Source organism: Littorina saxatilis, linkage group LG14, assembly GCF_037325665.1.
Source record: "Littorina saxatilis isolate snail1 linkage group LG14, US_GU_Lsax_2.0, whole genome shotgun sequence".
Taxonomy (NCBI): domain Eukaryota; kingdom Metazoa; phylum Mollusca; class Gastropoda; order Littorinimorpha; family Littorinidae; genus Littorina; species Littorina saxatilis.
Genome location: NC_090258.1, coordinates 13,511,461 through 13,525,255, shown reverse-complemented (window position 1 = coordinate 13,525,255; position 13,795 = coordinate 13,511,461). Strand labels below are relative to the sequence as shown.

Here is a 13,795-nt window from a genome sequence, read left to right as displayed (position 1 = left end):
TTTGCTGAAGCAGCCTCTTTGTTTTTTCAGCAGCTGTCTCGATTACAGCAATTACTATCGCCTGAGGCGAACTATGGGCCACAGAAGGTCCGCTGTGCTAAGGCTGGGCACTAATCCATTGAAGATTTGAAAATCTTTGCAGTGGATTTTAAATTGTTTTCATACTGTAACGGGTGCGCTTGCTCGTCCGCAGGAATCAATATAACTTTTTCGTGTGGTTTTTGTTCGGAATATGGCGGACTCGGGAGGTGGTGAATGTGCTGCTGGCGGGAAGAAAACCGGCAAGAAACCGGCGAAAGCACAACCTTCTGAAGTGATACCGTCAGAAAAGACGGGAGTTGATAAGTCTCTTTCAATAGAGAAGAGCTCGTCTGGCCCACGTGATTGTGAAGTTACTCTGAAAATGGACAATGACTGCCTTGTCTGGCAGACTATCTGATTTGGAGAAAGTTGGTAAGCTTAATGCGACGCCTGTTGCTTCAACATCGCGTGGAACCGAGTCGCATGGAACCGAAAGCAGTTCGGCGCAAGAGTCGCAAGCGGATGGAGAAGACGGTGCTTCGGTTAGATTTGCTCATGAGCAGTTCGAAAATGAGTTTGATTCGGCTGAAGACACGGATGTTGCTTCGGACAATGATTTTGACGCAGGCATAGTAGTGGATACAGTTGGCGAGGGGATTCATCCATCTCTGGCAGATCGTTTTGAGGAAGGACTTCTTCTTCCATCAGATCGGGCACGTGTGCGAGACACTCTTCAGAACTATCCGCGGCCCAAAAATGTCACGTCGCTTCGAACGCCGACTCTCAATCGTGAATTAGATGGCAAACTGTTAGACAAGTTCGCAAAGAAAAGATACTCGAACCTGTCCTTTGTTCAGGAACAAGTAGGTTGTACACTGAAAATTATCGCTCAGCTTATGTCCGACCTCAAAGAAAAACCAGCAAGTCGGAAGTTGAGTGAGCGTGACAGCTTTAGCAAACTGGCCGATGCGGCTCGACTTCTTATGGCTTCACACAAGGACCTGTCACAAGTGCGGCGCGAAGCACTCAGGCCGACACTTAGCCAAGACTGCAGGGCCTTATGCAATGCGCAGCTAAATTTCAAACTGACGTCTAACGAGTTTTTGTTTGGGGAGGATCTAGCGAAAAGGGTCGACGATGCAGTGAAGAACAGGAAATTATCATCCACACTGTCACAGCCCCTTTCAAAAAACGCCACCAGAGGTCGTCAGTTCTACCAAGGGCGACCTCGACAACAGTTTCAGCAGAGACAACAGTACCAGCAGAGAAGAGGTGTCTCCAACCGACAGACAGGACACAAATTCTCTCCCAAGTTCCACTCTCAACAGAGCGGGATTCCCTCCAAGAAAACAAAACGGGATTAGAATCTGATATTTGTGCGCCAGCGGTTTCTATTTTTAGGGAACAGGTCAGTTCAAAATTTGTGAATACTCCTGAGAACTTTCATAGTGGAAAAGTTGCTGATCATTTGAATAGTTGGAGACAGTTAACCTCTGATAGATGGATCCTTCAGCAAGTCGCAGGAATTGAAATTGAATTTATGATCACTGGTGAACACATTCCAGACAGGAAAGAAATTAGATTTTCTTCTTCCGAGGATGAGCTAGTGGCTAATGAGGTAGCGAAGTTAGTGGAGAAACAGATTGTTCAAGAGGTGGATCAACGGCCAGATCAACTTTTATCCAGTATTTTCTTGCGTCAGAAAAAAGATGGTAGTGAAAGGGTGATTTTAAACCTAAAAAATTTGAATCAGACAATTGAAAAGATTCACTTCAAGATGGATACATTAAAAAACGCAGTGTCATTAATGAAAAAAGATTGCTTTTTTGCCTCAGTTGATCTAAAAGATGCATATTTCTCCATACGCATCGCTCACAAGTTCAGAAAATATTTCAGATTTCAGTTTCATGGCAAAACTTTTGAGTTCCTGGCTCTTCCACAGGGATATCGTGATTCTCCCTGCATTTTCACGAAACTACTAAAGCCTGTATTGGCCCACTTACGTTTATCTGGCCATACCCTTCTGATATACATTGATGATACCCTTTTGCAAGGAGACACTTTTGAAGAATGCCAGGCAGCAGTGTTAGATACATGTGCTTTGTTGGATCGTTTGGGCTTTACTGTGCATCCTGTGAAGTCGGTATTTACACCTACTCAATGCATTGAGTTTTTAGGGTTTCAGCTTGATTCTCAGAACATGTTAGTTTCTCTGACCCCCCGGACAGTTGATAAAATTCGTACTAAGTGCGCTGATTTGGCTGGAAGAAAGAAATGTACAATTAGGCAGTTGGCTGAAGTTATCGGATATTTAGTGGCTGCCCAACCGGGTGTTTGGGTTGCACCTCTCTTTTTTAAACGATTAGAGATCGCAAAAAATGAAGCCCTTGCTGTTAGGAAAGGTGACTTTGATGCAGAACTTGTGGTTTCAGAACAAGTTCGTTCAGACCTTCTCTGGTGGATTGATAATGTAAAGCAATATCCTTCCCCTGTTAGCAGAGGCATACCTACTGTAATAGTAAAATCAGATGCTTCGAAAATAGGGTGGGGGGCGGAGTGTCAGGGTAGCACCACAGGTGGAATGTGGACCAAGGAAGAAACTTTTGAACATATTAACTGTTTAGAACTTAAAGCAGCTTATTTTGCCTTGAAATCCCTTTGCAGGGGATTATGTCACTCTTACATTCAGTTACTTACAGACAATAGCACCACTGTTGCTTGTATTAATAACATGGGCAGCACAAAAGTTTTGTGCAACGACATTGCCAGAGACATTTGGTTGTGGTGCTTATCAAATAGTAATTGTGTAACAGCAACACACTTACCGGGTTGCCTAAATATAGAGGCAGATGCAGAATCCCGTGTAGATAGACTCAACATTGAATGGCATTTGGACACACAAGTGTTTGCAGAAGTCATCAATCGGTTTGGTCTCTGTGATGTAGACTTATTTGCTTCTCGTGTTAACGCACAGTTAAGAAAGTATGTTTCATGGAAACCTGACCCAGATGCATTTGCCATTGATGCATTTTCCTTAGACTGGTCATTGTTCAAGGCGTTCTGTTTTCCGCCTTTCAGTCTCATTCCAAGAGTGCTCCAAAGGATAGAAGTCTTAGAGGCGGAGTGTGTGCTGGTGGTGCCATTATGGACAACGCAAGTGTGGTTCACGAAACTGTTGCGTCTACTAGTAGAACTGCCGGTCATGTTGCCCCGAAAAGAAAACTTACTCAGTCATCCACTGACAGGGGAGCACCATCCACTACTGAAGAAGATGAAACTAGTAGCATGTTCCTTGTCCGGACAGCCCTCCAGAAACAGGGAATTCAGGATGAAGCAACAGACATTATCATGTCAGCCTGGAGAGAGGGTACGAAGCGTAACTACGAGTCATATTTCAAACGCTGGCTTCAGCATTGCCTTGGACGGGATAGAGATCCCTTTTGTGCCTCTCCACATGAGTTGATAAGGTTTTTAACGAAACTGTTCCAAGAAGGCAAAGGATACAGCAGTTTGAACATGGCACGAAGCGCTGTTTCCGCATTGTCCCTTCAGGATAATTGTTTAGTGGGTTGTCATCCACTGGTGAAGAAGTTTTTGAAAGGAGCTTTCAACAGACGGCCAGCTTTGCCCCGTACTTGTGTGACCTGGGACGCTAATCTAGTGCTAAATTTTTTAAAAGAATGGTCACCGGCAAAATTTTTATCGCTGGCGCAATTGACGCTTAAAACTGTGCTGTTGTGCTTGTTGGTCTCTAGTCAAAGGGGACAGGCGATTTGGTTGATGGACTTGCGTAACATGAGTTGGACAAAGGAAGATGTACGATGTAGGTTTGGGGATTTGCTCAAAACTTCTGGCCCAAACAAACATCAGAATGAAGTGGTATTTTGTGCTTTTCCGTCTGATTTGGCAATTTGTGTTGTACATTATTTGAAACAATATGTCAAAAGAACTCGTGCATTTAGAGGAACGGAAACGAGACTCTTTATCAGTTGGACAGCCCCTCACAAAGCGGTGTTGAGAGATACTATCCGTCGATGGACAAAGATTGGATTACAAAAAGCGGGTATTGACATGACAATATTTACGCCGCATTCAACTCGTTCCGCTGCATCTAGTAAAGCTGCAAGTAAAATTCCTTTGGCAACCATTCTGAAGACTGTTGGTTGGCGTCGGGCTAACACCTTCACAACTTTTTACAAGAAACCAGTGGACAGTGGGAGGAGTTTTGGACAGGCTGTTCTGTCATGAAGAATTGGGGTAGGTTTATATGTATTTCAATTCATCGACAGTGCTAGGGTGTAAATGTTGCAGACTTTAAAGTCTCACGTGACCCATTCCTCTCGGAATTGTGGGAGATAAAATTACATAATTATGACGAGCTTACCTGAGTAAGTGAAGTCTAATTTTGGTTTTATCGACCACAATGTAGAGAGGAAAGGGATTACGTGCCTCGCCCTAAGTTGTCTTCAGAGTTATACTGATAACCGTTTTCCCTCCCTATCCCTTTCCTCTCTCTTTCTCTTTTTTTCTGCACCATTTACACGTCGTTAAACAGTGACGTATTCCCGCGTTCTATCTCACGTAATCCCTTTCCTCTCTACATTGTGGTCGATAAAACCACAATTAGACTTCACTTACTCAGGTAAGCTCGTCATAATTATGTAATGTCACCATACCAAAGCACCGTAAATCAGTCCAATATTTACGGTCTCGATAAACACAAATTAATTTGAGAACCAAAACGGGCTTTAAAAAAAATAATATTAATGAATTAAAAAACACACACTTGACCAAATATATAAGCAATCAAAAAGCATAAACAGTAAAAAGGATCGCATGAAGGAGTTACTGCTGCCCTAACCGTCCTCACGCCAAGCAACATAGTACATATAACACAAAACATGATTACAACAATACAATTTTAAAAACATTTCTGACACAGCACTTAAGAATCATACAGACTAGTAGCTTACGGGATGCAGCATTCTCCTCCAGAGCTTCCTTTCTACACTCTTTGGTCTTCAGGGCAAAACCCTCACTGCCAGACACGACAAAGTCATAGATGCAGGCACGGTCAGCTGCCCCGCACACGTTCTCAGCAGCTTGTTTGTCAGAAGCAGAAATTTCTTCAAAGAAGATAGGCGTGAATTCTGAGTGAGCGTAGTCTGAATATCCTTCCTTGGGTCCGTAGCGTAGTACACTGTTCGCCTCTGTTACTGACCCTGTAAAAGTGAGAGATATGAGGAGAAAAGGAATGCACGTTTGTTCACACATTTATCAATTAGGATCTAAAAAGCTCAACAGTTTTCAAAAATCATCACAGCATAGTATGATCTCATGTCATGCACACTTAGTGTTGTTTTATTGCTCGATAGTTTTCCCTAACTTAGAGATATATATTCAAGTACATTTCACTACGATTTCAGACTAAAACAATGTTTGATCTAGCATAATCATTCTTCCGTCTTTGTGCAAAACACACAGACAGATAAAAAGAATGAAAAAGAGACAATGTGAACTGGTACGTGTATGCGTGACAGACGGAAGGCATTACAAAAAAGCAAACCCGTTACAACAATTTTCCTTTTGACCTAGCTCATTTACAGAAATCTGATCTTAGTAGACATTGTTTTGCATGACATCATCACCAAATAAATAAGACAAAAACAAAGCAAAACAGAACACGAAATTCACGCTGACATACAGGCATTCCCAAACTGGTAATGAATCTGTCTGTCGGTCAGAGTGTCGCTCAGCACCGTTCCATCAGGAAGAACAAAGTCGTCCGTCTTGATCGTGTTGTAATTCCCCAGAAGGCCTCTTGTCTGGTTTCGGAACTTCTCTGGCACAAACACTCCCAAAACCAGAGATTTCCATCCAATGGAGACGGAGAAAACAATTTCTGAAAAGTAGCAAAATATTGTTCTTTTGTTAATCTTACTGAATTCAGTTACCCAGTTGCTTTAAAGTAACAATGATAAAATAATCTGTGACGTGCCTTAAATGTGAACAGTTTTCAAAGAGTAGGCTGATGACTCAACAGGAGAACACAACAGAGGATAAGACCGATGCGGAATCAATCGCTAATGAAACCCTGGGTTCTGGAGACAAGACACAACAATACACAAACAAAATACCGTCAGTGTTATTTGTAATACTTAATCACTTTGCAGTATAAGATATTCTTTGCCCTACCTGATGGAAAGATGACAGCCAGACTGCCATTATCTCTCATCAAGGTGAAGTGATCTTCATCCACAAGGAAATCATCTCCTTCCTCCTGGAATCGGCGTGTGTAGTCGGTGCCATCCCCATAGATGATCAGGGCTGGAATTGAAGAAAAGAAAAGCATATCGTAAACATAATTATGAAAGATTCGAATGTACAATTAGAACCTAGAGGGAATCCGGTTACTGCGATAATCAAAGTCACACACAAAGTCGTCCTAGTCTCTCCTTGTGGTTGTTAGTACTTTCTTCCCCCTCTCCCTCCCTTTTCTTTTTTTTATTTTCTGTAGATTCTTTTGTTCCTATTTAGCTCCCCATCCCCATTCTTTCAATTTGTACTACTGGTGTATTGTTGTTATGTCCACCATTACGAAAATGTGTGTAATTTAGTATTGTTCTGGTCACGTGATATAAGCATTTGCTTGAGTGCGTGTCCTAGCTGTGTGTTTCGAGCTGTTCATGCGAAGAAATTCTGAATAAAATGTTGTTTAAACCAAAGTCACACACAAACATCAATGTCTTCAATTCTCAGATTTGATGTGGTAATGTTCTTTTGTGTGTCTTTGGTTTGTTGATTGGTTAGTTCATTCATTAGATTTGTTTAAGCTTAGTTGTCCATATACAGCTGAACCATCTAAACTAAACTGTGGTGTATTCAAATGTTTCTCGGATACTGGAATGAACACATTTTCCTTTGCACTTTTGTGTACATAAAATAACATAACATATTATACTTTCAATTCCACTCAGCAAATAATATCTTGGGATTTATAGTTTGGTATTCTTGATACCCCCACACATTTACAATAAATAAACAAATAAGAGGGATAGTTATGCTGGCCGCATGCAATGTATGTGTTTATTTGCTCGTTTGTTTGATTTCAAAATAAATTGCCTTCCTAATCATCCAGTATAAGAAGTCCCTCGTCAAGCACATCTGTTCTCAATATTTAACAAGAGGCGAAGCCTTCAAGGCTCACGTAAGAAATCGACAAACAGTAACACAAACTCAATAACACCGTCACACATACACACACACAGTAAGCATAGGTGACACGGTGCAAGAGTGCGAGACACTAGATCTAGATCTGTCTGTCTGTAGCCTACTTACGGGGACACGACTGCCAGATGGCCAGATCGACAGCGCTTCCTCGCGCAGACACTGGAAACACGCTGTGCAGATTAACCTGAAGGAAATCTCCTTTGGTATCTTCTTTATCTATTTTTCTGGAGCTACGAAACCGAACAATGTGAAATCGTCTTCTCCGAATCGGCGAACTGCAGCTCGGTGATAACTGTATCTATACCACAATCCTTCACGCGATCTGACCTAACCTTGACCCCTGACCTGGTCTACATACCACACACGACACAAACCAATCACCTGTTTTTACCCCCCCCCCCCCCCCCCAAAACCCCCCACCACCCGTTTTCTTTGGATACACACTTTAACTACGTACGTGCTGACGAACGAAATGTTGATCATTGCTTCAATACTTTGATGCTGTTGCTTGAATAATAACCGGGTAAAACTAGTATTTCGGTGTTCAGTCAAATGTTAAAGTTTCTACCACAGACATACAAACATACGCACGCACGCACGCACGCACGCAAGCACAGACAGACACAAGTTAGCATCGCATTGGCTACACTTACGTGAGCCAAAAAGAACCGGTCCGAATATGACATGGACTTAAACTGGAACTTTCAAATTGCAGGAAGAATGTTTGAAATCAGATATTTGATTTGGCTACAACTTATGAAATTCATGACATTGGGATCATGCTTCTTGAAGAAAGCAACCCAAACAAATCAAGTGGCATTGACATAATTAGCACTTGTTCACACTTCATGTTTAAAGCTCTTTTACTTCTTTGTCCATTTGTTTGCATTGTGAGTTAAACTTTCGATATAAACATAATTATACAAGTCCGTTTAGGTCGGCTCCCTTAATAGATAGACTTACAGTTGTTGGTGTTAGGATCTAGCTGCACAAACACGCGGGTTCCATTTTCCTCAGCACCGAACGCCCTGAAGACAGTGGCTTTGGCCGGTGAGCCATCTGTCTCTCTCTCGGCGGGGCTGGTCCTCCCTTGCAGGACAAAGTCTGAGTCTCCAGAATTGAGTGTGATGAGAGTGTACTCGCCCCAACCGTTGAACGTGTACTCGCGCTCGTCCGGCGTAATGATGTGAGGGTCTCCAAATATCCAGGCTAAAATAGAAGTAAATGCAGTGTTGAAGCATGTGTTAGACTGATGTTTTTTGACTTTTCTAGCGCGTTCAATACGATACAGCCTCACCTTCTTGCTGAAAAGCTACTGAAAGCGTCTGTATCTGACCAACCGACCCCAGTTTGTTAGGGCTGGTATAGTACCATCTAATGGCCCGATCACAAACACCGGTGCTCCGCAGACCGTGCTATCTAGTGTACTGAATACCAACACAGGAGCTCCGCAGGGAACAGTATTGTCACCTTTTCTGTTCTCCCTGTATACTGCTGACTGCAGGAGTTCTCACGGGTCGTGCTTCATCGACAAATTTGCTGACGATACTGGACTTACAGGACAGATTACTGACGACAATGACACACACTACAGACAAGAAGTTAGCAGCTTTGTGGACTGGTGCGACGAGAATTACCTGGACTTGAACACAGGAAAAACTAAAGAAATGATTTTTGACACTAGAAGAAAAAAGGTAGCACACAAGCCTATCGTGATAGCTGGTGTTGAAGTCGAACAGGTTGAAAGCTATCGCTACCTAGGTGTAATGATCGACAACAAGCTGTCTTGGCATGCCAACACTGACCAAATCTTGAAGTAAGCGCACACGCGCATGTACTGTCTAAGGAAGCTTAGATCGTTCTCTGTTCGTAATGACATCCTGCAGATGTTCTATCTGTCCACTGTTGGTAGCGTGTTGACATATATGCATGTGTGTGCTGGGGGGGGTAACCTTAGTAAACAGGATAGTGACAGGCTTGAAAAGCTAGTCAAGAAGGCTGGATCTGTTGTAGGCAGGAAACAAGAGACCATTGAATCAGTTTGCCAGAGACGACTGACTGACCGACTGACCTCAATTTTGGCTGACGAGACACACCCACTGAAACCTGAATTTGACTCTCGGCGCATTGACAAGAGTGGTAGACTGAGGGCTATGGTTGCTAGAACGTCACGTTTCCGCAATTCTTTTGTTCCCAGAGCTATCCATGCTTTCAACCAATCACATGTTAGAGGCCTCTATCATGTTTCTCTGTCATAATTATTACTGTACTCTGTTGCTGGGTTATCTTTAATGTATGTATTTTTAGTAACTGTATTACCGTAGTTCAAATGTGCGGTGTTATAGTCGACATGTGTGTGCGTGGATGTGGAGGTGGACTCTTGGACGTCTTTTTGTTATTGGAATTATGGTTTTTATATTTAGTCAAGTTTTGACTAAATATTTTAACATCGAGGGGGAATCGAAACGAGGGTCGTGGTGTATGTGCGTGTGTGTGTGTGTCTGTCTGTGTGTGTGTCTGTGTGTGTGTGTAGAGCGATTCAGACTAAACTACTGGACCGATCTTTATGAAATTTGACATGAGAGTTCCTGGGTATGAAATCCCGGAACGTTTTTTTCATTTTTTTGATAAATGTCTTTGATGACGTCATATCCGGCTTTTCGTGAAAGTTGAGGCGGCACTGTCACGCCCTCATTTTTCAACCAAATTGGTTGAAATTTTGGTCAAGTAATCTTCGACGAAGCCCGGACTTCGGTATTGCATTTCAGCTTGGTGGCTTAAAAATTAATTAATGACTTTGGTCATTAAAAATCTGAAACTTGTAAAAAAAAATAAAAATTTATAACACGATCCAAATTTACGTTTATCTTATTCTCCATCATTTGCTGATTCCAAAAACATATCAATATGTTATATTCGGATTAAAAACAAGCTCTGAAAATTAAATATATAAACATTATTATCAAAATTAAATTGTCCAAATCAATTTAAAAACACTTTCATCTTATTCCTTGTCGGTTCCTGATTCCAAAAACATATAGATATGATATGTTTGGATTAAAAACACGCTCAGAAAGTTAAAACAAAGAGAGGTACAGAAAAGCGTGCTATCCTTCTTAGCGCAACTACTACCCCGCTCTTCTTGTCAATTTCACTGCCTTTGCCATGAGCGGTGGACTGACGATGCTACGAATATTGTATTTTCGCCTTACGCGACTTGTTGTTAAATTGTATTGCTGTTGCTGTTGTTGTTGTGTGAGTGAGTTGTGTGTTGGCAGACTTGACTTGACGGATGACTGTTTGCGTTAGTGAGACTGTGATCATACTCATAATAATCATACTCACTTATTTTCTTATGATGTTTTTATTTGTTATTATGCATTCTTATTCTTTTGATTGGAAATGAGTATTGTTACAACATAATTTCCATATGGATTAATAAATTTGAGTTGAGTTGAGTGTCAGAATTGCTGAAGACGTAATGGAACACAAACTCACAGGTGCAGATATTTTATATGGTTATCTTATCTATCCAGGCCAACAAAATGCCAACAGTAAGCCTATACTGTGCATAAAACAAAATGTCTTTACTTCGGTCATGCTTTTAACGCCTATCACAACATACATATTTGGAATCAGGATGTAATGCAGTGAAACCCCTATTGTGGCTGTAGTTAGCATGGACCAACCACTTTTTGTTAATCAAGCCAATGTTTTAGATACAAATGCTGAGATGTTCTATAGTCGGAAAAACATCTTAATGACGGATCCGAACTGTAATAGATTCTGGGCGAATTTTTGAAATATATAGGGTGCTAAGACCGCTCAGACACGGGTTTTTTTAAAAAAATATGGGAGCATGACTATTCAAGTAAAACTGTTCACAAAATGATAATGAAAATTATATTCAAAAAACAAATTACGATATGATTGTGTCCAGTTAAGAGGCACGACACAATTAGAAAAAGCATGTTTGGGTTTGCATGTCTATGATTTTCAACTTCATTCAAGACAAAACAGCTGTTCGGATAGAAGTCTTAGACACATTTTATGTTTATATGGTTTCGCTTTTGCTCAGGCTTGTATACATTGGGTAACTAATAAGGCAGTGAATGAAAGAATGTTCAACATTTCCGAAAACACACAGTGAAATCACGAAAGATCTACTATCCCTTTGTCCATGAATAGAATCTATGAGTTAGATGATGTCACTGACATAGCAATATGTAATTTCACGAATGCCGCCAATCTTTTACATCCTATAAGTATTGTTATACCAGCTCAGAAAGTTGTGGCAGCACAAAACGCCCAAAATGTCGTACCTAATTTACCTTTGCTGACACATAAAACACACTGCAGGAATCACAAACTGCCGGCAAGATTATTCACATGACAGCTCGGCAAATTCCTGATATTTCCGTAAGTACTCGGACATTATGGGAGGCTTACCTGTTTCATTCATTGCAAAACAAAATTTTCCCACCTCAAGTTTTGACTAAATGTTTTCAGATAGACCAGGAATCGAGACCAGGGTGGTGGTGTATGTGTGTCTGTGTGTGTATATGTGTAGAGTAGTTTTGAGAGAAAAAACCTACTGGACCGATCTTCTACGTCATTCATGTCGTCTTATAATCATTGTCTCGCTTGTGTCTTCTCCCCTAGCGCCTGCACCTTTTGAGAGCTAAAGTCTGTTTTGTTTAAATTAATATTTGTTTGTCTGTGCACTTAAAAGACCGCTGAGTCGAAATATCTGTGACTGTAACGTATTGTTCTGTCAATAACAAAATGTTCCAACTACTTACCTTTCTTGGTTTTTTTATTCTGAATTTTAAAACGTTGGCAGTCTCTTTGTTTTTGGATTTACATACAAATTCTTCAAGAGGATACCCCCAGACGTCCCCCCCCCCCATGTTTTTGATAAACGTCATATGCGGCTATTTGTGAAATGGTGAGGCGGCACTGTCATGACCTCATTTTGCAACCAGGTTGATTAACATTGTGGTCAATAAATCTTTGAGTTAGTCCGGATAATGGAATTGCATTTCAGCTTGGAAGCTGAAACTTGAATAAATAGTTTGCTCTTTATAGCTGTCATTAAAATCACATGTTCACCAACAGATTGAACATGTTTGCATGGTATTTCGTATCTGATCGTGAATCCAGAAAATATAAACATATGTTATGTTTATTTAAAACTGTGGTCAGAATTAAACAAAATAGGTGTAAGAAAAGTGGGTACTACGTTCTCATGTTTCGCAGAAACGAGCGCAATCTGTCTCGGTCTTCGGGTTTGGGCTAATCGAGGCTTACTTCATGTGGTTTTGATGATGACTGGTTTTTATTGTTGATATTTTATGTTCAGGCCGACAAATTAACTAAATGTTTTGATATCGCTTTACGCGATTTGTTGAAGTCTTGAGACTTTAAACATAACTGAACTGTGAAGATTTTAAAGGTGCGATATCTAACAGGCAGACAATATTATTTTAAAACAATTTAATTTGCCGTTTTTACTAAAACGTTGAGCACTTTGGGGTGAGAAAACGTGTGCACCTTTGAGTTATAAATTCATTTCACTTTTCATTTCTGATGGAATTTCTTTTACATGTAACGTTTTTATCAGCATTTCCCCAAGCCTACTAGAACGAGATTTACTGACCCCATGATGTGGTGATTTATCTTTTGTCCACGCTACTGTTCACACACACACACACACACACACGAGACTTTCGCGTGTCATTCTGCATTTTATTGATTCGGCTGTGTAGCAATGGACGAGCTTCTTAATGTTGCTTCCATATTGGCAATACCATAAATGTAAGGAGGAGAGAGAGAGAGAGAGAGAGAGAGAGAGAGAGAGAGAGAGAGAGAGAGAGAGAGAGAGAGAGAGAGAGAGAGAAAGAAAGAGAGAGAGAGAGAAAGAGAGAGAGAGAGCGAGAGAGAAAGAGAGAGATAACTATTTTTAACGTCCTCTTAGAACTATTTGGCCTATCTTGGGGGAGAGAGAGAGAGAGAGAGAGAGAGAGAGAGAGAGAGAGAGAGAGAGAGAGAGAGAGAGAGAGAGAGAGAGAGAGAGAGAGAGAGAGAGAGAGAGAGAGTGACGAGAGAGTATAATGTATAAACCTCTGCACGGTCTCTGAAAAAGAAACACTACATTATTAGAAATGTAAAACGATCTTCAAGTGGAGAAATATCCGTAGGAAACAAAATCCACTTAAACTTCAACTTACTGATTGTAAACGGGTAGTCGGCTCTGCAGCTTCCCACAGGTCTCAGCATGTAATAGAAGTTACAGTGCGCAGTATCTGACAAATGAATGTCACAACATGTATCGTGGGCTAACTTGTCTTCCATCTGATAATACCCCCGGAGGTGCATGTAGCTCGGGTTGTATGCCAGGGCACTTCCAGCATTGGGTGGAGATATGATGAGTTGTTTGTAGTTTGGGTCTGCCGAATCCAGCGAATAGCAGCATTCCTTGCAACAGGGAAAAGTAAATCAAAATCTTTTTTTTTCAGATATGTACGTTTTAGGTGTATACTCT

General features: G+C 41.1%; 1 protein-coding gene across 1 annotated transcript in view; it reads right to left on the bottom strand.

Moving 5' to 3' along the window:
* The window catches only part of LOC138947168 (uncharacterized), a 256,793-nt gene that overhangs the window by 7,864 nt on the left and 235,134 nt on the right, over nt 1–13,795 (bottom strand). Inside the window, exons 55-59 of the mRNA XM_070318604.1 lie at nt 13,482–13,728; nt 8,215–8,460; nt 6,217–6,348; nt 5,726–5,923; nt 4,995–5,243 (exon numbers count right to left, since the gene is read on the bottom strand). Coding sequence (XP_070174705.1) covers nt 4,995–5,243; nt 5,726–5,923; nt 6,217–6,348; nt 8,215–8,460; nt 13,482–13,728 — 1,072 coding nt within the window. The remainder of the gene's footprint in view (nt 1–4,994; nt 5,244–5,725; nt 5,924–6,216; nt 6,349–8,214; nt 8,461–13,481; nt 13,729–13,795) is intronic.